Source organism: Schistocerca americana, chromosome 2 (genome assembly GCF_021461395.2).
Source record: "Schistocerca americana isolate TAMUIC-IGC-003095 chromosome 2, iqSchAmer2.1, whole genome shotgun sequence".
Taxonomy (NCBI): Eukaryota; Metazoa; Arthropoda; class Insecta; order Orthoptera; family Acrididae; genus Schistocerca; species Schistocerca americana.
The window spans coordinates 311,744,199-311,769,437 of record NC_060120.1 but is presented as its reverse complement, the minus strand read 5'-3'; the positions used below and the strand labels follow the sequence as shown (position 1 = coordinate 311,769,437).

The 25,239-nt window shown below is 44.4% G+C and overlaps 1 protein-coding gene across 1 annotated transcript in view; it reads right to left on the bottom strand.

Moving 5' to 3' along the window:
• LOC124595813 overlaps positions 1-23,688 on the bottom strand; it is a 224,719-nt gene extending 201,031 nt beyond the window's left edge. The window contains exon 1 of the mRNA XM_047134705.1: positions 23,478-23,688. Within this exon, the coding sequence (XP_046990661.1) occupies positions 23,478-23,634 (157 nt within the window). The 5' untranslated portion in view covers positions 23,635-23,688. The remainder of the gene's footprint in view (positions 1-23,477) is intronic.
• Between the last annotated feature and the right edge of the window lie 1,551 nt (positions 23,689-25,239).

The window sequence follows — 25,239 nt, the reverse complement described above, 5'->3', positions numbered from 1 at the left end:
TTAAGAGGCGTATAGCACGTGTGACGTGACACGACACTACAGCGCGACACGCACGTGCCGCACGAGTCGCGCGGGTGCAGTGCATATTGCGACGCGTACACCATACTTCGCACGCGCCGACTGGCGACGCTCTGCGCTGACAGAACCGAAGTGCGCGCAACCTGTTATCTTTCTCAAACGATTTTGCAGAAACTATTCACTGGAAATATTTGATTTTTGCCGTACTTGTAGCGTTATATGTCAGCTTCGTGGCGAAGTGCCCATCATCTCGCTAATGACCATTCTTATTGTGATGTACACATTTCAGTAAGACGCTACGGAAAACTCAAAAAGTTTGCAACGAAAATTAGGGGTCGCTATGATTTTGCGTTTGGTGCGTATTACACCATATGTTGCTGCGTATGAAATTTAGCTAACATGTTGAATTTTTGTTTAGACTTGGGAGGAGGTCTCTATTTGCCTCCGATCTCGAGAAAATGGATTCCATGTAGCGCGCTCACTTCCGATCTCACGCCCGCGAGAATGAAATACTCGCAACATCTCTCATATCTCCTAAATCCCTCGAGACATCGAAACGAAAGTTTGGCGAATGATAGCACACAAGGAGGAGAGTGTTTTGCCAATTCTTAAACACATGTAACTTTCTTATCTATGGCGATATATCAGTACTTATACTTCCCTTTTTATTTATTTCACTCCAGTGACTAATTTTTTAAGAGTTATCGACAGCTAGCGAAACAAGACCTTCCTAGTACGAAAATAAACATGAAATTGTTTTCTTTTATGTTACTGCAAACCGATACTATGGGGTTTTTCGTAAGCTTTTGAGCTCTGTGATCGTCAATTACTAGTTTGACGAGGCACCCCGTTTCGTAATTGTGTCTCAATAGTTGCTGTGAGATGAGTTTGGCAAATTACACTGTGACGAAGGAAGTACAGTTAAACCAGTCACCAAGAGAAATGTGGCCGTTACTCACAAACGGTGATGCTTCTTCGAATGAGAAAAGGTTAACAACTCACACAAAAATACATTGCCAATTCTGTTGGAATTTTGGTGGAATCCCCGTAACCTATCGTATTTTTAACACTGAGCGACTGGAATGGAAACTTACCAAAGGATTTTATTTCTTCTCTGAGCAGTATTAAAATAATGACGAGCGTTCCTTCAGGCGGAATGATAGGCACATGCCAGATACTGGTTACTCACCTACCGCTTGCCAAACTGACAATGTTTGATCGCGAATAAAATAGTTGTTATTGAAAAAATAAACAATTGATCTATCCCAGAACACAATGGTCAGTGTATTGTCAGCAGCGGAAGGTAATGCGCGCGACAGGAGTGCAGAAGCTAACCATGTGTGCCTTGTGAGCCGGAGTTCGAAAAACATTCTCATGAAAATAAAACAAATGGCTCTGAGCACTATGGGACTTAACATCAGTGGTCATCAGTCCCCTAGAACATAGAACTACTTAAACCTAACTAACATAAGGACATCACACACATCCATGCCCGAGGCAGGATTCGAACCTGCGACCGTAGCAGTCGCGCAGCTCCGGACTGAGCGCCTAGAACCGCGAGACCACCGCGGCCGGCTCATGAAAATATATCTGCCTTTTTCAGCAGTACATTTCAAGAAATTAAATATATCTAATCATGACACTCTTTTAGGATATTCCTACTTTCATAGTAATACCGATCATTTTCTTCATTTGTGTAGGCTGTTGTATAATTAATTTATTAATGCTGATAATGTGCATGCAACAATTGAAATGCTTCTTGTCATCACGGCGAACCAATTAAAGCATTGTTATTTGTGACTGCTTTTCGACTGTTTCTAGCTTGCAGTGAAAAAGTGATGTTCACATGTATGCAGTACAGTGTGTCATATTACATTATTACATCCATATCCAAGTAATCACAGTGAGACTTCTATACTTCACATCTTGGACGCTTTTTACTAGGAGCACAAAGGGATCACACCTGTGGAGATTATCCCTTTCTAAATTTTTGTAACAGATCGTACAGACACGCCATCCTACTAGGCAGTGAGAAGATAACCTTGTTTTTCTTTCCGGCCTTGCTTCTTAATCACATGATTTTATAATATTCCTTGCTTCCTTATTCACTACCCTCTGTCCCTTCTTGCGATCTGAAAACATCGCATATGATACAATTCCAGCGGCCAATGGCTCATCAGTTACTGAAGTATGCATTTCTCTTGACAGAAGACAAACAAAACAAAACTATACAGATATAAATAACAGAAAATTAGAATATACTAACGAAGAAAGCTGGAGCGTTTAAATGGCTCCCCGCCTCAAATTTCCCACGGTGCTAGGGAGGCACGCGCGACGCGCGGCTCGAGAAACTGTGGCACAACCACAACGCCACGCGACCTGGCGCAGGCGCGTGTCGCGTCCCAGTCGCGTCGCGTCGCAATTTGCGCGGTCCCACTTGAACCTGTGGCGTTACAAAAATGCGCGCTGCGCTGCGTCGCGCCACACGCGCTATACGCGGCTCAATTTGCGCCTAGCCTTAACGTGTGCGCGTAACCAGTTATGCAGTGCCGCCTGGACATAGGAATCATCGGCGAATCCTGAGCCACTAAGAACTTCTTTCAATGGGTTAAGAATGCGATAACCCGAAGGCACCAGATCAAGGGATTACGGGGGTTGCGGCAAGCAGACGTTTTCAGGCCTCCCAGCAGATATCCATCAGCCTTTCTTTCATTTCTGATGTCAAATGTTTCAGAACCAACCTTGCACGTACTTCCCTGAACACCGCTACCTCATGAACAATATGATGTGCTGATCAGACACTAATGTTCATCGTTGTTGCAATGTCACTCACCGTAACACGCCAGTTTTCCCGTGTCAGCTCATCAACTCTCGCCATGTTTTTCTCCATGACCGCACAAATTGAGTGTCTTGGGTGCGGAGAATCTTCTACACTTGTTACACCTCATTGGAACTCCTCGTACACTTGTGTTGCACTCAGACAACTTTCACCATATTGCACTGCCGTCTGACGGTGAATGTGGATTGGTTTCAACCCTTCATCTAAAAGAAATGTGATGACACTCCGTCGCCCAAGTTCGTGCAAACCTGCAAGGTTGCCGCCATCAGGTTTCAACGATTCCCAGAATCCCGTTGGCGAGGCAGGCGTGCAGCCCCATCTGATAACTTACAACAACACCAAATAATAAAGAAGCAGAAACTTTGTCGAAGTTTCGTATTTTTATAAAACTTTTATGGTTATTTATTGAGTAGATCTTATATTTTATCTTGGTTGGTTCTCCCAAGGGTCTTAAAAATTTTGACGGAATGTGGCCTACTCCAGGGGCTTTGTTTCGACTTAGGTCTGTCAGTGACCTGTTAAATTCTTCTCGCAATGTCATGCCTCTCTTATCATCTTCGTCTGCTTCCTTTCTCCTTTCTATAATATTGCCTTCAAATTCGTTTTCCTCGTACGGGCCTTCTGTGTATTCTTTTCACCTTCCAGCTTGCCGTTCTTTAATTAGTACTGAATTGTCATCTAGGTTTTTAATAGTCACACATGTGCTTCCATTTTCACCAAGGTCTTTTTTAAATTTCCTATAGGCGGCATCTATGTTTCTCGTCGTCATACATGATTGAACAGCTTGGTATTTGTCCTCTAGTTACTCATGCTTCGTCGATTTGCAGTTACTCCCAGTCACAATTTTTAGACGTTCGTATTCTATTCCCCTGCCTCATTTTCTTTCCTTGTTTGTAATTTCTCCTTTTGTCGATTAAATTAGTGTGTTGCGCGTTACCCAAGGATTTCGAGAGGCTTTTCGAATTAACTTATACTATGGTTAGGTCTTTATTTTATAAATAATTTTTGTGAAAAATTCTGATAATTAAATAAAGAGTACCTACCCAGAGAGATGCAGCCGCACGGAATCATATTTGGTGTGTAAAGAAATAGTTCCAGTGTTTGTTTTTAAACGATAGTCTACCATAGGTCTTAGATAACTTCCTCCATCGTCAGGGGCTTACTGTCACAACTGACCGTGCACCGATGTTATGCTAATATTCTATGTGTAAAAGTCTTCATAATTGCGCCATGGTGAGGAATACTTTGTCTTTGGCAGAGATTTAGGTGATCAGCCGGCTACCTCTACGAGTGATACAAAACATCATCCAACCGGCACATAAGCAGCCTGAGCTCCAGCGTGCAGCGCCACAAAGCCAGTTTTTATTATTATTTCGTTTGGCATCAAGGATTCATTACTTGAATTGAACAGCAACGATGTTACTGGTAACACAATATGCATATACTACAAATAAAATAGATTACATTCAGTTATGGTAATAACAGTCTTAGATTAGATCGATAAATCAATAATATACATATGGATAAAATCACTAGGATGAGTTACATGTAAAAGAGAAAATGTGGTTTTTATAAACAGTAATATTGACAAACAGAGCTTCAAGTTGTAATAAAAACTATAGGTTAATATCTAAAGTATCCAGCCAGGAGATTGCTTCCTCAGAGACCTCATGTATGCTGGTCAGAGTTCCAGCATATTTCCGTAGGGGACACTCTGTGACTATGTGGTGTATTGTTTGTCGTTGGTGTCCGCAGTCACACTTGGCACTTTCAGCGATTCCCCACTTATGCTTCAAGTCCTGGCATCTTCCGTGCTTGGTGCGTATGCGATTTAGGGTGGTCCACGACCTCCTAGGTAAGTGGAATCCAGGAGGGACTCGTGTAGGATCAGCAATGAGACCTGCAGAATCGGGATTGGCTGCAGACCATTCTTCCCGCCATGCTGTTTCTGGTTGGAATCCCTCAGAAGTAAGCCTTTTTCCAAGTCTCCAGGAGGGTTTCCTGGACTTAAGACGTTGCCTTTGAGCGGCATCACAGTCCTGGTGTAGCGGTAACTCGGGATTCTTGGAGCATTTCTCCCATTCCCTTTTCAACGCTGCTTGACGTCGTAACTTCGGTGGTGCAAATTAGACAGAACAGGTAGCCATTCTGTGGGTGTGGATTTTATTGTCCCGGATACGCTTCTCATGGCTACATTCAGCTGCGTGTCTACCATGACTGTATGAGCGCTGTTCAGCCATACTGGGCTGCAGTATTCCCCAACAGAGTATACAAGTGAGAGGGCAGTTGTTTTGAGTACTGATGCCTTAGCTCCCCAGCTTGTTCCGGAGAGTTTGTGTAATATATTGTTTCTGGTTCTCATTTTTAAAGCTGTTTCAGTTAGGTGTTTTCTATATGTTAGCGAACGATCCAAGGTCAAAAAAAAAATGGTTCAAATAGCTCTGAGCACTATGGGACTTAACTACTGAGGTCATCAGTCCCCTAGAACTTAGAACTACTTAAACCTAACTAACCTAAGGACATCACACACATCCATGCCCGAGGCAGGATTCGAACCTGCGACCGTAGCGGTCACGCGGTTCCAAACTGACGCACTTACAACCGCACGGCCACACCGGCCGGCGATCCAAGGTCACGCCGAGATATTTTGGGAATGGGTTATATGACAGCAACTTATTTCTAAAGGAAATTTGCGGTTTATAGCGAGCATGCCTATTACTCAGATGGAAGGTGGAGGATTCAGTTTTATTGCTGTTTACTTTGAGTCGCCATCCATTAAAAAATTCATCTAGAATTCGCAGATCCTGAGTGAGAGTCATTTCTGAAGTTGTAAGATCGTTAGCCTGCGTCACCAAGGCTATGTCATCAGCATAGGTAAATGTTCTTGCTTTCGTTTCTGGCAAGTCAGCGACATATAAATTGAAAAGTAGGGAGGCCAATACTGATCCTTGTGGTAGTCCGTCATTTAAATTGTATACCTTGCTTACTTGACCTTGTAGGTGAACTTGGAATTTCCTTTTGGACAGCATGTTATTGAGTAGTTGTGCAATTCCTTTACATGGAATTATTCCTAAGAACTTAAGAAGCAAGCCTTTCCGCCATACTGTATCATATGCTGATGTTAGGTCAATAAACACGGCCATTGTTTTCTTCAGGTCTTCGAAGCCCTTCTCTGTGTATGTTGCCAACGCTAGCACATGATCGCTACAACTGCGGTCTCGTCTGAAGCCAGCCTGTTCTACAGGAATGTGTTTCAGGATAGTTGGTGCAATTCTATTATAGAGTACTCTCTCCAGCAGTTTATAGCAGACACTTAGAAGTGCAATGGGTCTATAGTCTTCAGGAATGTTACCAGATTTTGACGGGTTCAGGATGGCAATTACTTTAGTTTTCTTAAAAAGATTTGGCAGTCTTCCTGTTGCGAGAATTTCATTAAACAGTGCAGTTAGCCACTGCACTGCACCTTGGCCAGCATGTTTAAGGAACTCCGGGTATATACCATCCCAACCAGCCGCTTTACCAGATTTCAGAGTATCTAGGGCTGAAACAACTTCGGCTGCAGAGATTTTCTGTGCAAATTCGGAAGGCTGTGCTTGAGACATTTTAGACTTTAGCTCATGTTTTATTTCTTTGGCTTTCTGTTTGTTGTTGTCGCTTGATGTTCTTGTTATATTAACAATCCTGGCTGCTATTTTGTTAGGATTTATTTTGTCTGATAAGATATTAACTTTTGTGGCACTGCCAAGCTTTCTTTAAATTCCAAGCTTTCTTACTCGAGTGTTGGAAAGACATGTTTTCAGTTAGTTCCATCCATTTCTTTTGCCTAGCTGAATCTAGGGCCGAAATCAATTCATCTGCTACCTTGGTGTCTCGAGTCGTTTTAAATTCGTCATACAATTCTTGACATCTAGGGCTCCATCCAGGAATGTAGTTCTCTCTGTAGCCTCTTGGAATATGTTTCCTGGCAATGGAATGAATTAGTCTAACAAAGCGGTCGTAGTGCCTAACTTTAGGTGGAATAAACTGAATAATATGATCAACCTCTTCAGAGAATTTTTCCCATTTGGCTTTTTGGAAGTTCCATCGTGGCTTTGGTATAGACTTCACAACTGGGATTTCGAGTCCAGTTTTCACCAGTACAGGTCGGTGTTGGCTTCTAGGGAAATCACTGAGCACCTTCCTGCTGCTCTGCAAGGGTAATCCTTTCTTGTTAGTGGTAACGAAACAGAGATCTGGAGTGTAGTCCTGAGCCCATCTAGCTGAGCGGAATGTCCCTTTGTCCTTCCCGTCAAATAGTAAGAAAAGGCGTTCCATTTCAGCCCATTCTGATACTTTCTCACCATCTTCATTCGTGGTGCTGTAGCCCCATTGTGAGTTATGGCTGTTGAAGTTTCCAATTACTATTCCTAGATGTGGAATATTTTGAGCAGCTTCATTTACCCATGGTTGTGCTGGGGGCTTATAGGTGTTCACAATCTGTGTTGGCGACTTTCAGCCTGATGGTATAGATGTTATTCTCCGTTTTTGTTTGGACATCTGTTACCTCTTCAACATCATTCTTGGTATATGTTGCAGGTCCGTAACTTGCATGGTACGTCGCAGCAGCTAACGTGTAGCCAGGGAGCTTACACCTGGAATGAAGTTGGGTTTCGTCTGAGCAGTGGGTTTCCTGTAGTAGAACAACGTCCACCTTGTTTTCAATCAACATTTGAGTGAGATACTCACTTTTTGCTCTGCTTGTTCCCTCTATGTTTAGCTGTAAGAGCCGGAGGGTATTCCCTAAGTCCTTTGTCAGGTAGTTCTTGGCAGAACTATTTTGCTTCATTGCTATGTATCCTCTAACAGCTGGGATATCCTAAGGTAATTTGTAACCACCAGAGGTCCAGCAGTGACTGAGTCTCCCAGAGGAATAATATGATTCCTTCCAGCAAACTGTTTATCTGGTTATAAACCGACTTTGTTGCTCCGCTTCCCATGAATTACTACCAACTCTGGCCGTGATGATCTAGCGGTTAGAGCACTAGACTTCGGCTTTGAACATCCCAGGTTCAGTCCCAGCTAGATGTGGGGACTTCCCTTCGTTCCTTTCCTTCAAGGACAGACCCATTCACAGTAACATTCTATCAACCTGAGTACTGGAAATCTTGACCTGGAATAAAAGGCAGCCGGGGCGATACCACCCTCCTGCTCCTAGTACCGGCAAACGAAACGCTGCACTCTACCTGCAGTCACACAAGGAACCTGTTCACGGATTGTGAGCTAAAGCTCTTTCTATTTTATTCTTAAGATAAACCCTACATTGTTTCCACTAGAGAGATCCATAGTTTCCGCAATTTACGTTATAGTGAGTTCTAGGTGTTATATCTCACATTACGTGTAAGAATTTTTGTGACATCTATAGCATTATGTGAACACATTGTACAAGATGTAGACTGCCGGGTTAGACGTAAGGGAGGACCTGAGGGTCCTAATCTTACCAGGATAAATAAATCAATGAATAAAACTAAGTAAATAATGTAGCTTTTTGTTTCATATCGGCATCACAGAAGACCAACAGAAGCGAAGTCACTAGAACTGGATCAACGAGAACTTCTGAGGGGACGATCCACAGTATTTTTCATAGAAGAGTCGAAGCCAAAGATTCCAGACAGGATGCTCTTGCATGTGTAACGTCACGCACAGGCCAAGGAATTTACACTAGTTACCATAGTTTATGTAGATGTCTAAGATGGAGGAATATTAGTGGAGCATCCGAACTCCTTGGAAAGTAAGCAACTCTGCATAAGCATCTGTAGCCTCTCGGCACCGAGTGTCCGCTTCCACACACCACGAAGGATATAGCCGAAGTCCTGTTTGCGACTATTGCTTCCAACAACAGAACCCAAATAGGTCGGTGCATGAGACGAGATGAGGAAGAAGAAGACAGAAACTCTGTTTCCTTCCGTTATCGGGACAGCTCTCAGTCAAAACCGCGAGGCTAACCGAAAGATCCAACATAAATACCGCCTTCCAACACCGCTGAAGACGAAAGAGTGGTTTCGATCTGCGAAAGACCCACAAAAATTGAACGTACCGAGAATACACAGCATCGCCTGCGCATGTGACCGGCTGCTCGACTCGCTGCGGCTCACTTCGTTACCGTCGCTCGCCTACGCTACAAATACCAACAATTGGGGCACACGGCGAGTTGCTGCACGAACGCTGTTGCGTGCTTAAAGTGCGCGGCAGCCCACGACACTCGCAGCTGCACCAAGCCACGAGGGGTGGCCAGGAAAGGCGCAAACTGCGGCGGTTCACACGCCGCAAACTCGCGCAGTTGCAGATATCTGAAGGAGTTCCGCAGCCAGAACCCCGCAACACGACCCGCGGCGGTATCTAGTGCCAAGACGGCTGCTCTACCACCCCCCACCCCCGCCCCCCCCCCGCTCCCCCCCGCCTTGGCGAGGGGTGCGGCCTGCGCCGACTCGAAGCCGCCACCGACGATGCTATGGCCTGCAAGCAGCCTTCGCGCCCGAACGGGCCGCACTCAAAGACGAACTCGTAGCTGTTCACCGACAGCTCCAGCAGCTGCGTGAAGAGCTGCGGGCTCTCGAGAAGCAGGCGCCTGCCCCCGCACCCGCCACCACTGTGGGGCGCCCGGTGGGGGTGGACGCCGCAACGCAGACGACCGCCTCCCTGGCCGATGCGGCAACGCAGGTTGCTAGGGAGGTGGACACGGAGTCGGGGGTACCCACCGACAACAAAAAGACGGCACCGATGGAAACGACCGCCCCCTCAGCCTCTGCAGTTACGCAGGCAGTGGAGCCTTTGGATACCGAGGGAGAAGACGACGATGAGCTGGAATTCGAGTGCCTTCCCCTCCCGAACACGAATTGTGTGAGGGAGGTACTCACGTAGATAGCAGAGTCATTGCGGGATGGCAGCTATCCCTATCACAGCACCCCCTATCCGTTTACAGCAGCCAATATCCCTCCCTTACCCCACAAACCCTATCCACTGGGGGTGCGAACCCCTGAACCAAAAGGTCAACAGGAGGGAGCTCGTCCGTCGTGGAGATCTGGAGTTCATCAATCGATACCCGATCTTCACGGACGAAGACTGGATCTACATGACGGAGCAAGCCGTCCTGTACATCCGACAGAACCCGCCCCCAGTTTACACTTCACGTCGGCCAGGCAATCATCACAAGAAGAAGAAAAATAAAAAGCCGTCAGAGGCATCTGGCCGTTAATTTGTTTCTTTCAGATACACAGAGGCTCATCCAAAAAGAGAGGAAAAAACAACTTCAACCTGAGAGGAGCTGAGGAGGAACAGCTTAATTAAGCTAATACCCCTATATCTGGGGCCGAGGATAAGGCCCATGCAGTTGACAGTGACAGTAACAGTGACAGTACACTGGCAAACACAGCGCTGTTTTTCTAAACTCAGCGAAGAGCACATCAGGCACGTGCGACTGGAACAGACAGGGAAATCGACGATAGCAGGGCAGAGCATCAAGGTAGACGACACATATGACTTACGGAACATCAAGGTGTTTTGCAAGCAACCAGCTATTAGGCAATTGTCATCAAGGAATCGGATTCACAACAATTTTGTCAACAGAGACGAAGGATACCAAGTGTGGAATTGAACCCGGAGTTAGCGGCAATAGGACGAGAGACCAATCAGCACGGTCCAACTACCAAGACGCGGCCGGAACGCCCACACAGAGATGCGGAGTACCCGCTACCACCACCACTGCAGCCCCACCCCCTCCCCTTCCATCAGCCGAACCGTAAACAGCCGCCCGTAGCCAATCTATTAGTATACATACCACAACATCCGCATAATTCGACACTACGCCAGAAGATGATGAGTATGAAATTCGTCGAAACGTCGCGGTATTTTAACACTGCCACCAGACTGGAAACCCGACAGCTTTTCACCAACAGTTTACGCCAGGAAAGTCTACATTTACAAGTGAATAATGTTCTAAAACCATCCAGGGACTTTTCCAACACCGTCTTTTCAATTTTCAATCGGTCTTTGTATTTAGCCAGATATCAACGACTTTGCTTCAGTTACGTAGGGACTTCGGAAAGGAAGAAGCACCTGTCGTCCCACAGTAAGACCACTGCACAACAACAGTGGCGCTTTGTCAGAAGAGAGTACGTGTTCTGGATTTCCTGCTGACACAGTTCTGCTGTGGTGCTGTTAACAGGTAGATCACAGCGAAATGACTCGATAGCTGGAAACGTACTTTAAAGTGGAAGTATGTGGGGGAGAACTCTTCTTGTGGACGAAACGTCTAAATTGCACACAGGTTCATCGTGAAAGTCAGGTGGTATATGAGCCAAATGCAGTGTGGGGTCCAACCATAATCAAATGTTGCCAACAATTTGACCAAAGTCGTGTAGACTTCTATGATGCTTTTCGAGAAGTCCAGACCTTGCACCATACAACCTGTATCTTTGCGGCAACCAGAAAGAACACCTGAGGAGGGTAGGGTGGGGATTGATCTTTCCAGAGATGAGGACGGTCACACAGCAGTTCTCGAGTGCTTCATGACCAGGGAATGGATTTCTATCGTCCAGCAACTGAACAGTTAATAGAATTTTCCGACCGTTGTTTACAGAGACTTGCTGCCTATGTTGATAAATAGTGTTACGCGTCAGTTTGAAGTGCAGAGCAAAAAAATGGTTCAAATGGCTCTACGCACTATGTGACTTAACATCTGAGGTCATCAGTCCCCTAGACTTAGAACAACTTAAAGTTAACCAACCTAAGGACATCATACACATCCATACCCGAAGCAGGATTCGAGCCTGCGACGGTAGCAGCAGCGCCTAGAACCGCTCGGCCACAGCGACCGGCGAAGTGTAATGCAGTATTCAACAAAAGTTACTTGGGCTGCTATAATAAAATGTAACTTACTTTTCGAAGTCCCCTCGTATAACGAATGGCAGCTGTTTTCAAACGTAAATAAATGCAAGATAATGTCCATAACAAAGAGAAAAGTCTGACAGTATCCTATTACAAAGTTTGGGATGGACACCCTGAAGCACCACATAGTTGAATCATTTAGGAGTAATGCGAAGATGTCGTAGAAAATGAGATGAAAACATAAAACGAGTAGCAAGGTACTTAAAAGGAATCTTTGGAAGGAAGGCGACGTTACTCGCATGAAACCTTGTTGGATAAATTTAGAAAACCTGTACGTGGCGAAGATTGCGTGATAATTCTGCTGCTCCCTTCATATAAACGGCGTAAGGACCTCGAGGATAAGATAAGTGACATTAGGACATGTGCATGGAACACGACAGAAAATGTCTAATGCTGGAGTGAAAGCACCGAACAGTAACTTGTAAAGTACATTCTAACACAAAAAAGACTCACCACGAAGGAATTATCCGAATGGAACTGAAATCGGTAGATGTGACGTATGTGAACAGTAAATAAACAATTTCACAAAAATTGGATGATTTGTTCAAGAGCATCACAAAGTGAGAAAATCAATAACTCGTTGGTCCACCTCTAGCCCTTATGCAAGCAGTTATTCGGCTTGTCTTTGATTGACAGAATTGTTGCGTATCGTTGTGAGGGATATCGCACCAAATTCTTTCCAATTGGTGGGCTACATTGTCAAAATCCCGAGCTGGTTGGAGGGCTCTGCCCATAATGCTGCAAACGTTGTCGACTGAGAAGAGATCCGGTGACCTTGCTGGCCAAGGTAGGGTGAGGCAAGTACGAAGGCAAGCAGTAGAAACTCTCGCCCCGTGTGCGCGAGCATTATCTTGCCGAAATGTAAGCCTAGGATGGCGTCCCATGAAGGCCAACAAAACGGGGCGTAGAATGTCGTTGCCGTACTGCTAGTTGTCGAACCATATGGCGGGCGACAGTCAGCGTGCTATCAAACCGCTGTCAGGGGCGTCTCTAGACACGTCTTCGCTGGTAATCATCGCTGAAGACAATTCCTTATTCTACTCCAGTCAGTGAGATTACAGACCGAAAACGTGTCTGGAGACGCCTCCGACACCAATGGGATACCAACCTGACTATCGCCCGCCATGGGAAGCCATCCATTTCAGCAGGATAATGCCCGCCCCTACACGTAGAGAATTCTGCTGCTTGTCTTCGCCCTTGCCAAACCCTACCTTGGCCTGCAAAGTCGCCGGATCTCTCCCCAATTGAGAACATTTGGATCCTTATGGGCAGGGCTCTACAACCAGCTCTGGATTTTGACGAGCTATCGCACCAATTGGACGTAATTTGATCCGATATCCCTAAGGAGGACATCCAGCAACTATGTCAATCAGTGCCAAGCCGAGTAACTGCTTGCATAAGGACCAGAGATGGACCAAGTGTTACTGACTTGCTCGCTTTTTGAAGATCTTTCTCTTGAATAAATCATCAATTTTTTCTGAAATTGTGATCTTTTTTTGTCTGCACATGCAAATTGCATCACGTTTCCCATTCAGATAATTCCTTCGTGGTGTGTCTTTTTTTTTGTCTTCGAGTGTATGTATGTATATGTAGCTGTACGCTCAGCATCAGTGGACACTGATGCTCAAGACACCTCTAGGTACCGGCTACCACTGTTGTGACATTTACAATGATCATTTGATAATCAGTACTTTGTCTGCTAACTAATTTAAAGCTTGGGCGAATCCAACATATCGCGGAAGCGAGCACTAAAGTCCTAAAGCACCAAGTGCAAGTGAGGGAGCTGTAAAATCGAACGCTTTTCATCGAGATAGGTGTAATCATCATGTATCGCTTTCTACATCTACATCCACACTCCGCAAGCCACCTGACGGTGTGTGGCGGAGGGTACCTTGTGTACCTCTATCGGTTCTCCCTTCTATTCGTTCTCGTATTGTTCGTGGAAAGAAAGATTGTCAGTATGCCCCTGTGTGGGCTCTAATCTCTCTGATTTTATCCTCATGGTCTCTTCGCGAGATATACGTAGGACGGAGCAATATACTGTTTGACTCCTCGGTGAGGGTATGTTCTCGAAACTTCAACAAAAGCCCGTACCGAGCTACTGAGCGTCTCTCTTGCAGAGTTTATCTATCATCTCCGTAACGCATCTGCGATTACTAAATGATCCTGTAACGAAGCAAGCTGTTCTCCGTTGGATCTTCTCTATCTCTTCTATCAACCCTATCTGGTAAGGCTCCCACACCGATGAGCAGTATTCAAGAAGTGGGCGAACAAGTGTACTGTAACCTACTTCCTTTGTTTTCGGACTGCATTTCCTTAGGATTCTTCCAATGAATCTGTCTGGCATCTGCTTTACCGACGATTAATTTTATATAGTCATTCCATTTTAAATCACTCCTATTGCCTACTCCCAGATAATTTATGGAATTAACTGCTTCCAGTTTCTGACCTGCTATATTGTAGCTAAATGATAAAGGATCTTTCTTTCTTTGTATTCGCAGTACATTTTACTGGTCTACATTGAGATTCAATTGCCATTCCCTGTACCATGCGTCAATTCATTGCAGATCCTCCTGCATTTCAGTATAATTTTCCATTGTTCCAACTCTCGATATACTAAGCATCATTCGCAAAAAGCCTCAGTGAACTTCCAATCTTATCCACAAGGTCATTTATATATGTTGTGAATAGCAACGGCCCTACGACACTCCTCTGCGGCACACCTGAAATCACTCTTACTACGGAAGACTTCTCTCCATTGAGAATGACGTGCTGCGTTCTGTTATCTAGGAACTCTTCAATCCAATCACACAATTGGTCTGATAGTCCCTATGCTCTTACTTTGTTCATTAAACTGTATCCAACGCCTTGCGGAAGTCAAGAAACACAGCATCTACCTGGGAACCCGTGTCTATGGCCCTCTGAGTTTCGTGTACGAATAGCGCGAGCTGGGTTTCACATGATCGCCTTTATCGAAACACATGCTGATTCCTACAGATTATATTTCTAGTCTCCAGAAAAGTCATTATACTCGAACATAATAAGTGTTCCAAAATTCTACAACTGATCGACGTTAGAGATATAGGTATATAGTTCTGCACATCTGTTAGATGTACCTTCTTGAAAACAGGGACGACCTGTGCCCTTTTCCAATCTTTTGGAACGCTATGCTCTTCTAGAGACCTACGGTACACCGCTGCAAAAAGGGGGGCAAGTTTCTTCGCGTACTCTGAGTAAAATCGAACTGGCATCCCATCAGGTCCAGCGGTCTTCCCTCTTTTGAGCGATTTTAATTGTTTTTCTATGCCTCTGTCATCTATTTCGATATCTACCATTTTGTCATCTGTGCGACAGTCTAGAAAAGGAACTACAGTGCAATCTTCCTGTGTGAAACAGCTTTGGAAAATCACATTTAGTATTTCGTCCTTTAGTCTGTCATCCTCTGTTTCAGTACCATTTTGGTCACAGAGTGTCTGGACATTTTGTTTTGATCCACCTTCCGCTTGACATAAGACCAAAATTTCTTAGGATTTTCTGCGAAGTCAGAACACTGAACTTTACTTTCGAATTCGTTGAACGCCTCTCGCATAGCCCTCCTCACACTACATTTCACTTCGTGTAATTTTTGTTTGTCTGCAAGGCTTTGGCTACGTTTGTGTTTGCTCTGAAGTTCCCTTTGCTTCCGTAACAGTTTCCTAACTCGGTTGTTGTACCACGGTGGCTCATTTCCATCTCTTACGATCTTGCTTGGCACACACTCATCTAATGCATATTGTACGATGGTTTTGAACTTTGTCCACTGATCCTCAACACTATCTGTACTTGAGACAAAGCTTTTGTGTTGAGCCGTCAGGTATTCCGAAACCTGCTTTTTGTCACTTTTTCTAAATAGAAAAATCTTCCAACCTTTTTTTAATATTTCTATTTACGGCTGAAATCACCTATACTGTAACCGCTTTATGATCGCTGATTCCCTGTTCTGCGTTAACTGTTTCAAATAGTTCGGGACTGTTTGTCAAGCAGAAGGTCTAATATGTTATCCCCACGACTCGATTCTCTGTTTAACTGCTCAAGGTAGTTTTCAGATAATGCAGTTAAAAAAAAATTTCACAGGATTCTTTGTCCCTGCCACCCGTTACAAACGTTTGAGTCTCCCAATCTATATCTGGTAAATTAAAATCTCTGCCCAAAACTATAACATGGTCTGAAAATCTACTCGAAATATTTTCCAAATTTTACTTCAGGTGTTCTGCCACAACAGCTATTGAACCAGGGGGCCTATAGAGACATCCAATTACCATGTTTGAGCCTGCTTTAACCGTGACCTTCACCCAAATTATTTCACATTTCGGATCTCCGTCAATTTCCTTCGATACTACTGTACTTTTAATTGCTATAAACACGCCTTCCCTTCACCGTCCAACCTGTCTCTGCGGTATACATTCCAATCTGAGTTTAGAATTGCATTACTGTTTACATATGGTTTCAGCCAACTTTCCGTCCCTAGTACAATGTGGGCATTGTGACCGTTTATTAATGAGAACAGTCCTGGGACCTTTCTATAGACGCTCGTGCTGTTTACTATTACCACATTAATATTGTCATTCCCTGTTGCGTTTTGCCTACTGCTACCTTGTCGCGTCTCAGGAGGCGTCTTGTTTAGGGAGGGAATTCTCTAACCTAAAAAACCCACATGTGCACTCCACACGTACTCCGCTACCCTTGTGGCCGCTACCTGCGTGTAGTGCTTTCGTTGTATGGATAGTCTCTATGAAGAGGAAATAACATAAAACGGTAACATCAGCACGAAAATCCCTCGTACTCAATGTGTTTTTTTCCTTCAGTATTTTGCCACACTTATGAAAAAGTTATATAACTGAATTTGTGTCATACAGATCTATCTACTAGTCAGGTACAAAAATACGCCATGCTCCCCTAAAAAGAACTAAGTTTATACCTCTGTCTCTGTTATTAATGATGTTGTAGAACTAATTGATCTTTCTGTTTCATGTGCCCTGGTCATTATTGCTGTATATGAAAAGCAGATTACATATATCTTTAACTAGTCGAAGTAAGTTATTTAGTTGAAAGCGCAGGAAATAACACGGAAGTACATAGACGTACCTTTCAGTTTCAAGTAGAGCGTTATTTTTGCTCAACCTCTGACTCTGAGCATGAGAACTAGTACAGAAAGACACTGCTGAAAGGCGCATTGCTAGTTAAAATTATTTTTTTAAGGATTTCAGAGTTAAAGGGTGAAAATTAAAGAAATGATAAAGTGTGAACGCGAAAACCTAGTTGCAAAGGGTGTGTACTACCTTTGAATTCCAGACTGATAACCAGTACTCAATATTCGGTCGACAAAGGCTTCGTAATCTACCGCTGTCGTGCGTGAATTACATTTCTTTATGCTTCATCCAATGAATCTCAGTCCAACATCTACCTTACAACGTGTTATGTGGTCGTGCCCTCTTGGGTCGCACCAGATGCATATACCTAGAACTGTTTACAGCCACTGATGGCAGAAGAACAATTCAGTAATAATGGATCTTTCTACCTATTTATGAACGATATGTTCTTATTATTTATGTTGGTCAACTGCCAGTCCCTGCATCAAAGGTTGGTCCCCTTCAGGTCTTGACGTATTTTACTATAATTTTCTGTTATTGCGAATTTTCTGTACACAACTTTACTGTCCGTGGTCAACCTCTGACATTACTCACAAGATTGCTAACATTAATGCATACAACATACCGTTTTCGCATCGTTATATTTTAAGAAATCGTACATAAACCACACATTTTTGAAACATCATAAGTACGCGGGAAACTAGAAATAGTTTTTCTTTCGTTGCACACTAGATCCAATACAAAAACATCTACTTAGGATAATTACCTTCACTGGCTATTTTCAGTTGTTTGATATAATTATTTTCGTTTGTTATTCTGTCAGAGTTTGTGAGGTGGTAATAAGAGGTGGTAAACGCAGCACGTATGCGAGGTATGTATATTGAAATTCGTTATAATTTATGGTGAATGAACTGTGAATCATGGAGCTGTAAGTTAGATCGACTAAAAATAGTGTATTCTCGGTGCTTTGGCTGCCTTCCAACCGCTGCACAGGCAACTGATATCGGAAAATTAGGTCTTATTTATTATTATTCTGCCAGCTGACAATGATAGCTCCATCCACCTCTGGTGGGAAGGACGTCGTCGAACGAAATTTTTAAAAGCTTAACAGTGCTCCACTTGGAATAAAAAGAGTGTGTTCAGTTGTATTTCGTATCTCTCTCTATCGGCATGTCTTTGAACGGCGTTGACATGCGGCAGCGCCACCTGTAAGATTTCAGTTAGTCTTGTCAGAAAATTCAAACATAGATATACATAGAAATAGTTGTGGTTTATTGTGATAGACCCTAATTCTTTGTGATCTATAAAGAGAAATCTCTGGTGCCTGTCACCACGCGCCTTTTGAGCTATCACCACATTGACTGTCTCCGTAATTTAGAGGTTAGCGTTGTTAGTTGCTGAACGCGGAGGTCCTGGGTTCGACACCTATAGAGTATCCTACTCATTTATGTGGTGCGAAGGTCTATAACAGGATGTACCCAGCCTAGTATTATCCAGTAAAGGCCCGATTCTTTAAAGAAGCCGGCCGAAGTGGCCGAGAGGTTCTAGGCGCTGCAGTCTAGAACCGCGCGACCGCTACGGTCGCAGGTTCGAATCCTGCCTCGGGGATGGATGTGTGTGATATCCTTAGGTTAGTTAGGTTTAAGTAGTTCTAAGTTCTAGGGGACTGGTGACCTCAGAAGTTATGTCCCATGATGCTTAGAGCCATTTGAACCATTTCTTTAAAGAATCTTACACGCAACATGTATAAAACAATTTCAAAAGTCTGATTACTTTACAAACAAGTTAATGTTTTAAGTATTTAACGTTAAGTATTTAAGCGAGAAAAAGTTTAGAAAAGGTCTGAATTATGTTTAAAGTTTGCTGGAAGTCGCTCTCATTATCAAACACTGGATGAATGTAGTCCGGGTGATCTGCGCTTCGTTTTAAGCATAAGCAAGTTTTTCACTTATCTCAGAGTTAATGACGTCTTATCTCCTGAACTATATGTAGTACAATGGTATAATTTTATATGTACATTTAGTGATATATGTAGATACTGTATGCAAAGTGTATTGTGGATAGAGTTAATGAAAAAAAGTAATTGACTGAAACGTCATGCCTGAGCTGAAGTTTTACTGCATGAGCAGCGAAAATGTAGAATGCGATAGCCTTTGTTGTTTCATCATTTCGTGGGGCGTGGTGTCAGTGAAGAAAAAATTAGGAAAGGTTTGAATTATGTGTAAAGTCTGTTGGAAGTCTCTGAGTGCTCTCATTCTCTAATACTGGATGAATATCATCTGGGTAATTTGCACGTCTTGAGTTACACTGCCTCAAAGACATATACCAGTTTCTGATCGTAATACTTATTTTACTGTGTTGAATCTTATATCTCTCAATGAGTAGATTATGATAGCATCTTAAATTTTTAAATTCTATCGATACTTATACGAAATACTGAAAACCAATTTTTTTCTTCCTCTGGAAGCCGAAGATATAGGCAACTTGCAACTGTAAGAGTGCTCCGTAAACCTGGTTAACCGTTTAGTAATATGGATTACTGTGTGCAGCTCGACATGCAGGTGAAAGTCCTTCAATTGGACACCTCTTGGGCGATTTGCGTGTCCCCAGTCGACCCTAGCTATTTAAATGAAGAAAGGGGACCTACAGTTTAACGTGGAATCCGAACCACGTGCCATTCCCGGCCACTCCTCACATTGCTGATAGGTAAAGGCTAGATTAAAGGCAAACTGAAATTTCCCCATGCGACCTCTCAGTTTCCAGGGACGCGCTGAACCCGCTAGACCATCAGGCCCGACACTCAAGCTAGTGGAGCCAAGTGAAAAACTGATCAACATAACAACCAACAATCTTGACGTCCATGCCACCGAAATCGTGGCACATCGAAATGCTTGCAGCGAGTGTGGGAACCAACTCCCCCGTATGTCTCGGTATGTCCCGCATTACAGTACTTGTTTTTATCCTCTCGGCTCCATCATTGACTGCCTGTTTCTCCTGTACATTTAGTCAGTGATCACTGTTACAAATATTAATCCCGCTTAGCATTGTCGAAAGCACACCCACGCGGATAGGGAAAAAGTCGTGGATGTGGTTTTTAGACGGTTTCCCACAACCCAATAGGTCAATATCGGGCTGGTACCCAAGTCCTGCCTCGGTAACATGATTCGCAAACATTTAGAAAGCATCCGCTCATTTTCAGATCAATAACACTACACGCAAACAGTTGGGGCCCACATATTCCGTCCCAGGGGCAAAGCGGGGTGGCCATAGGAAGGGCCCCTTAAGCAGCCTGCCAAATCCGTTAATGACCATGCCGATCCGCCCCGATACGAGACAAAGGCAGAAGAGAGAAAGAAGGAGTACTATCGATAATTCACATTTATTGATCGAGAGATCTCTTAACTTTTCGTATATTAATCGTTACTATCGTCGCAAAATAGTCTTCCCTGTTCGTGCTTGTACGGAAAACGATTTTTCTCAGAAGAATGCGTGGAGACTACGTGTGTAGAGGGGTCGTGAGAGGGGGACTGGTTACCTGAAAGGAATAAATACGCCGAGAAGCAGTATTTAGTATATCCAAGTCTTTCAATAGGTTTCGGTATGCTGTTCTTGAACTTATACCACAATGAATCTTTATACATTCTTCTGCATTCTTAAAACTTTCCCTCTGTTTGTGTATTAGCTTCAAAATATGATACTGTGTAACCTGATAGAGTAAAAGTAGGCATAGTACGCCATTTTTTTTGTATTTACATCTCCACTGTCACGCATTCGAAGAAAATGCGACACAGTTGGGCAGTTTAAATTTATTGCTACTGAATCTTCCTTAAACCTCTCTTAAAACCAAGCTCAGATGTTGGTTATCTCCCTTACAACTATGATCAAATGTTGGTCGCCCTATGCACGAGGTACTGTTACTACGGGGACTTTCTTTTTTTCATTTTCAACCTCCGATCTGGCGCGGAATGGAAACCACAGTGAAAATAAAAAAATATTTTGTAATTGATAAATTAAGGTTTCCATCAGAGTTGCTAATAATATTTTTATTAGTGTCTGGTATCGAGCTTTTCGTTCATTCTCAAACCATCATTAGAAGTTGCAATGTTATCAACAAAACATGAAATACAACATTTTCAAACACTTTGCGCACACTGATTACATTAGTGAAATAAATCTTTTGTGATGGCACAAAAGATTTATTTCACTAATGTGATCAGTGTGCGCAAAGTAATGATTCGCTGTACAGAATACATTTGGTTTACATCAGATCAATATAACAATCATTTAACTTGACTGTATTGCGTTTGTCTTGATAGATTCAAAATTCAGTAGGCGTCTTTAGTTATTCAGATACATTGGTCTGACCTAAAAACAAATGTATTCTGTACAGTGAAACATTACAAATGTACGCATACCACAAAAGATTTATTGCATTGCTGTAGTGTCTGCACACAAAATGTTTCTAATGTTGTATTTCATGTTTTGGTAGTAACAATCTTCTAATATAGATAATGGTTTGATAACGAACGAAAAGTGGGAAACTAGTTACTCATAAAAATATTATTTGCAAATCTGACAGAAACCTTAATTCATAAATTTCAGATATATTGAGTTGCTTATCGTGATACCACCACAATGTTGGAGTTACGTAAAAATGTTTTATTTGCAATATTTAGCTACACCTTCCACATACTTCTCTACATAGTCGTCGCTCCAACTTAGAGATATGTCGTAGCGTGGTAGCAAGTTTCCAACACCCTCGTCATAGAAGGCAGCCGCCTGAGATATATGCCAATTCCCTACGCTGTACTGCAGCTCGTTGTCCGCGCCAAAATGCTGTCCCCATTGCCTGTGGTTCATGAGAGCGAAGAGATGACAATTAGAAGAAGCGAAGTGGATGATCAAACAGCTCCTACCGAAACAGTTGCAGCTGTGTCGCCTGATAAACAAAGTAAGAGCCTACGGAATATCAGACCAGCTGTGTGGCTGGATTGAAGAGTTTTTAGCAAACAGAACACAGCATGTTGTTCTCAATGGAGAGACGTCTACAGACGTTAAAGTAACCTCTGGCGTGCCACAGGGGAGTGTTATGGGACCATTGCTTTTCACAATATATATAAATGACCTAGTAGATAGTGTCGGAAGTTCCATGCGGCTTTTCGCGGATGATGCTGTAGTATAAAGAGAAGTTGCAGCATTAGAAAATTGCAGCGAAATGCAGGAAGATCTGCAGCGGATAGGCACTTGGTGAAGGGAGTGGCAACTGACCCTTAACATAGACAAATGTAATGTATTGCGAATACATAGAAAGAAGGATCCTCATTTGTATGATTAGGTGATAGCGGAACAAACACTGGTAGCAGTTACTTCTGTAAAATATCTGGGAGTATGCGTGCGGAACGATTTGAAGTGGAATGATCATATAATATTAATTGTTGGTAAGGCGGGTGCCAGGTTGAGATTCATTGGGAGAGTCCTTAGAAAATGTAGTCCATCAGCAAAGGAGGTGGCCTACAAAATACTCGTTCGACCTATACTTGAGTATTGCTCATCAGTGTGGGATCCGTACCAGGTCGGGTTGACGGAGGAGATAGAGAAGATCCAAAGAAGAGCAGCGCGTTTCGTCACAGGGTTATTTGGTAAGCGTGATAGCGTTACGGAGATGTTTAGCAAACTCAAGTGGCAGACTCTGCAAGAGAGGCGCTCTGCATCGCGGTGTAGCTTGCTGTCCAGGTTTCGAGAGGGTGCGGTTCTGGATGAGGTATCGAATATACTGCTTCCCCCTACTTATACCTCCCGAGGAGATCACGAATGTAAAATTAGAGAGATTTGAGCGCGCACGGAGGCTTTCCGGCAGTCGTTCTTCCCGCGAACCATACGCGACTGGAACAGGAAAGGGAGGTAATGACAGTGGCACGTAAAGTGCCCTCCGCCACACACCATTGGGTGGCTTGCGAGTATAAATGTAGATGTAGATGTAGTGTATTTGTTGGACCTGCAGCGTGCGGCCGCGAATTGTCACGAAGGAAACGCACGAGAATTACGTTATCTGGACTAAACGAAATGAGGAGCAGCCCCCCAACAGGCACTTCGCGCTTGGCGGGAGTCACTATTGTTGTAGGCATTCTTAGGTGCGGACTGTGCCTTCAGAACTGAAAAGTGCGATTTGGCGGGTATACTAGAGACACTCCGAAACATATACGTGCAAAACGTTGCCGTATTTTCACTGTGGTTTTAATTTCGCGACCGCTTGGACATTGAAAAAGAAAAAAAAATCTTGCTATTGTACTGTGTGGAATAATCATGCCAATGGCTGAAGCACGACTCACCCCTATCTGTCCTATTGGAGGCATTCTTAGGTGTGGACTGTGCCTTCAGAACTGAAAAGTGCGATTTGGCGGAATAGACTGGCATACTAGAGATATACCGAAACACATATGTGCAAAATTTCGCCGTATTTTCACTGTGGCTTTAATTTCGCGAGCGCTTGGACTTCGAAAAAGAAAAACAAAAATTCTTGCTCTTGTACTGTGTGGAATAATCATGCCAATGGCTGAAGCACGACTCACCCCTGTCCGTCCTATTGGAGGCGGCGACAATTGCCGATGGAAGAGCAGCCTCGACATTGCCAGTGGTGGTAGAGTCTGGCGTGGTGGAAGATCGGTCGACGGCGGTCGCGAAGACGCCGTCGCCGGGGTCGGCGAACACGTCGTCGACTATCGTCATATCGGGGGCGGCGGTGGCGTCAGGGGTGTTGGAATCGACGGCGAACGTGGGGGACAGCGCTGTGGCGGCTCTGCCGTGTTGGAGCACCACCACCACTGCCGCTACCAGCAGCGGCAGCCGCGGCGGCGGCGAGCAGAAGGCGCGCTGGACCATGGCGGGCGCTGTCGCGGGCGGCTGACTCGCGGCTGTGCGTGGCGGCCGGAGGCTGAGCGGCCGGCACCGGCGGCCGGCGCACCGTTAGCGGACCCGCAGCTTGCGAAAACCCGCCTCCTGCCGCAGCCGCGTCCCGGCCACATCCGCTAGCCTCAAAAAACCCATGGAACGGGTTCTCGTCGCGTAAACACGACCGTTTACGATATTCCTCCTACGTCTAGGCGGTCACACTGTGTCGAAAGAGTAGCCTTCTCCGGAGACTTAAAAACACTGAAGAGCCAGAGAAACTGGTACACCACCCTAATATCTTGAAGAGCCCCCACGAGCACACACAAGTGCCGCAACATGACGTGGCAAGGACTCGACTAATGTCTGAAAACTGCTGGAGGGAAATGACAGCATGAATCCTGCAGGACTTTCCATAAATTAGTAGGAGTACGAGGGGGTGCAGATCTCTTCTGAACAGCAGGTTCCAAGGCATCCCAGATATGCTCAATAATGAAACTTCCTGACAGATTAAAACTGTGTTCCGGACCGAGACTCGAACTCGGAACCTTTGCCTTTCGCGGGCAAGTGCTCTACCAACTGAGCTACCCAAGCACGACTCATGCCCCGTCCTCACAGCTTTACTTCTGCCAGTACCTCGCCTCCTACCTTCCAAACTTAACAGAAGCTCTCCTCGAACCTTGCAGAACTAGCACTCCTGAAAGAAAGGATATTGCGGAGACGTATCTTAGCCACAGCCTTGGGGATGTTTCCAGAATGAGATTTTCACTCTTCAGCGGAGTGTGCGCTGGAGAGCTTCTGTTAAGTTTGGAAGGTAGGAGGCGAGCTACTGGCAGAACTAAAGCTTTGAGGACGGGGCGTGAGTCGTGCTTGGAAAGCTCAGTTAGTAGAGCACTTGCCCGCGAAAAGCAAAGGTCCCGAGTTCGAGTCTCGGTCCGGCACACAGTTTTAATGTGCCAGGAAGTTTCATATCAGCGCACACTCAGCTGCAGAGTGAAAATCCCATTCTGGATGCTGAATAATGTTCATGTCTGGGGATTCTGGTGACCAGCGGAAGTGTTTAAACTCAAAAGAGTGTTCCTGGAGCCACTCTGTAGCAATTCTGGATGTGTGGGGTGTCGCATTGTCCTGTTGGAATTGCCCAAGTTCGTCGGAATGCGCGCCGCGCGGAACTAGCCGAGCGGTCTCAGGCGCTGCAGCCATTGACTGTGCGGCTGGTTCCGGCGGAGGTTCGAGTCCTCCCTCGGGCATGGGTGTGTGTGTTTGTCCTTAGAGTAATTTAGGTTAAGTAGTGTGTAAGCTTAGGGACTGATGACCTTAGCAGTTAAGTCCCATAAGATTTCACACACGTTTGAACATTTTTTCGTCGGAATACACAATGGACATGAATGGATGCAGGTGATCAGACAGGGTACTTACATACGTGTCACCTATCAGTGTCGTATC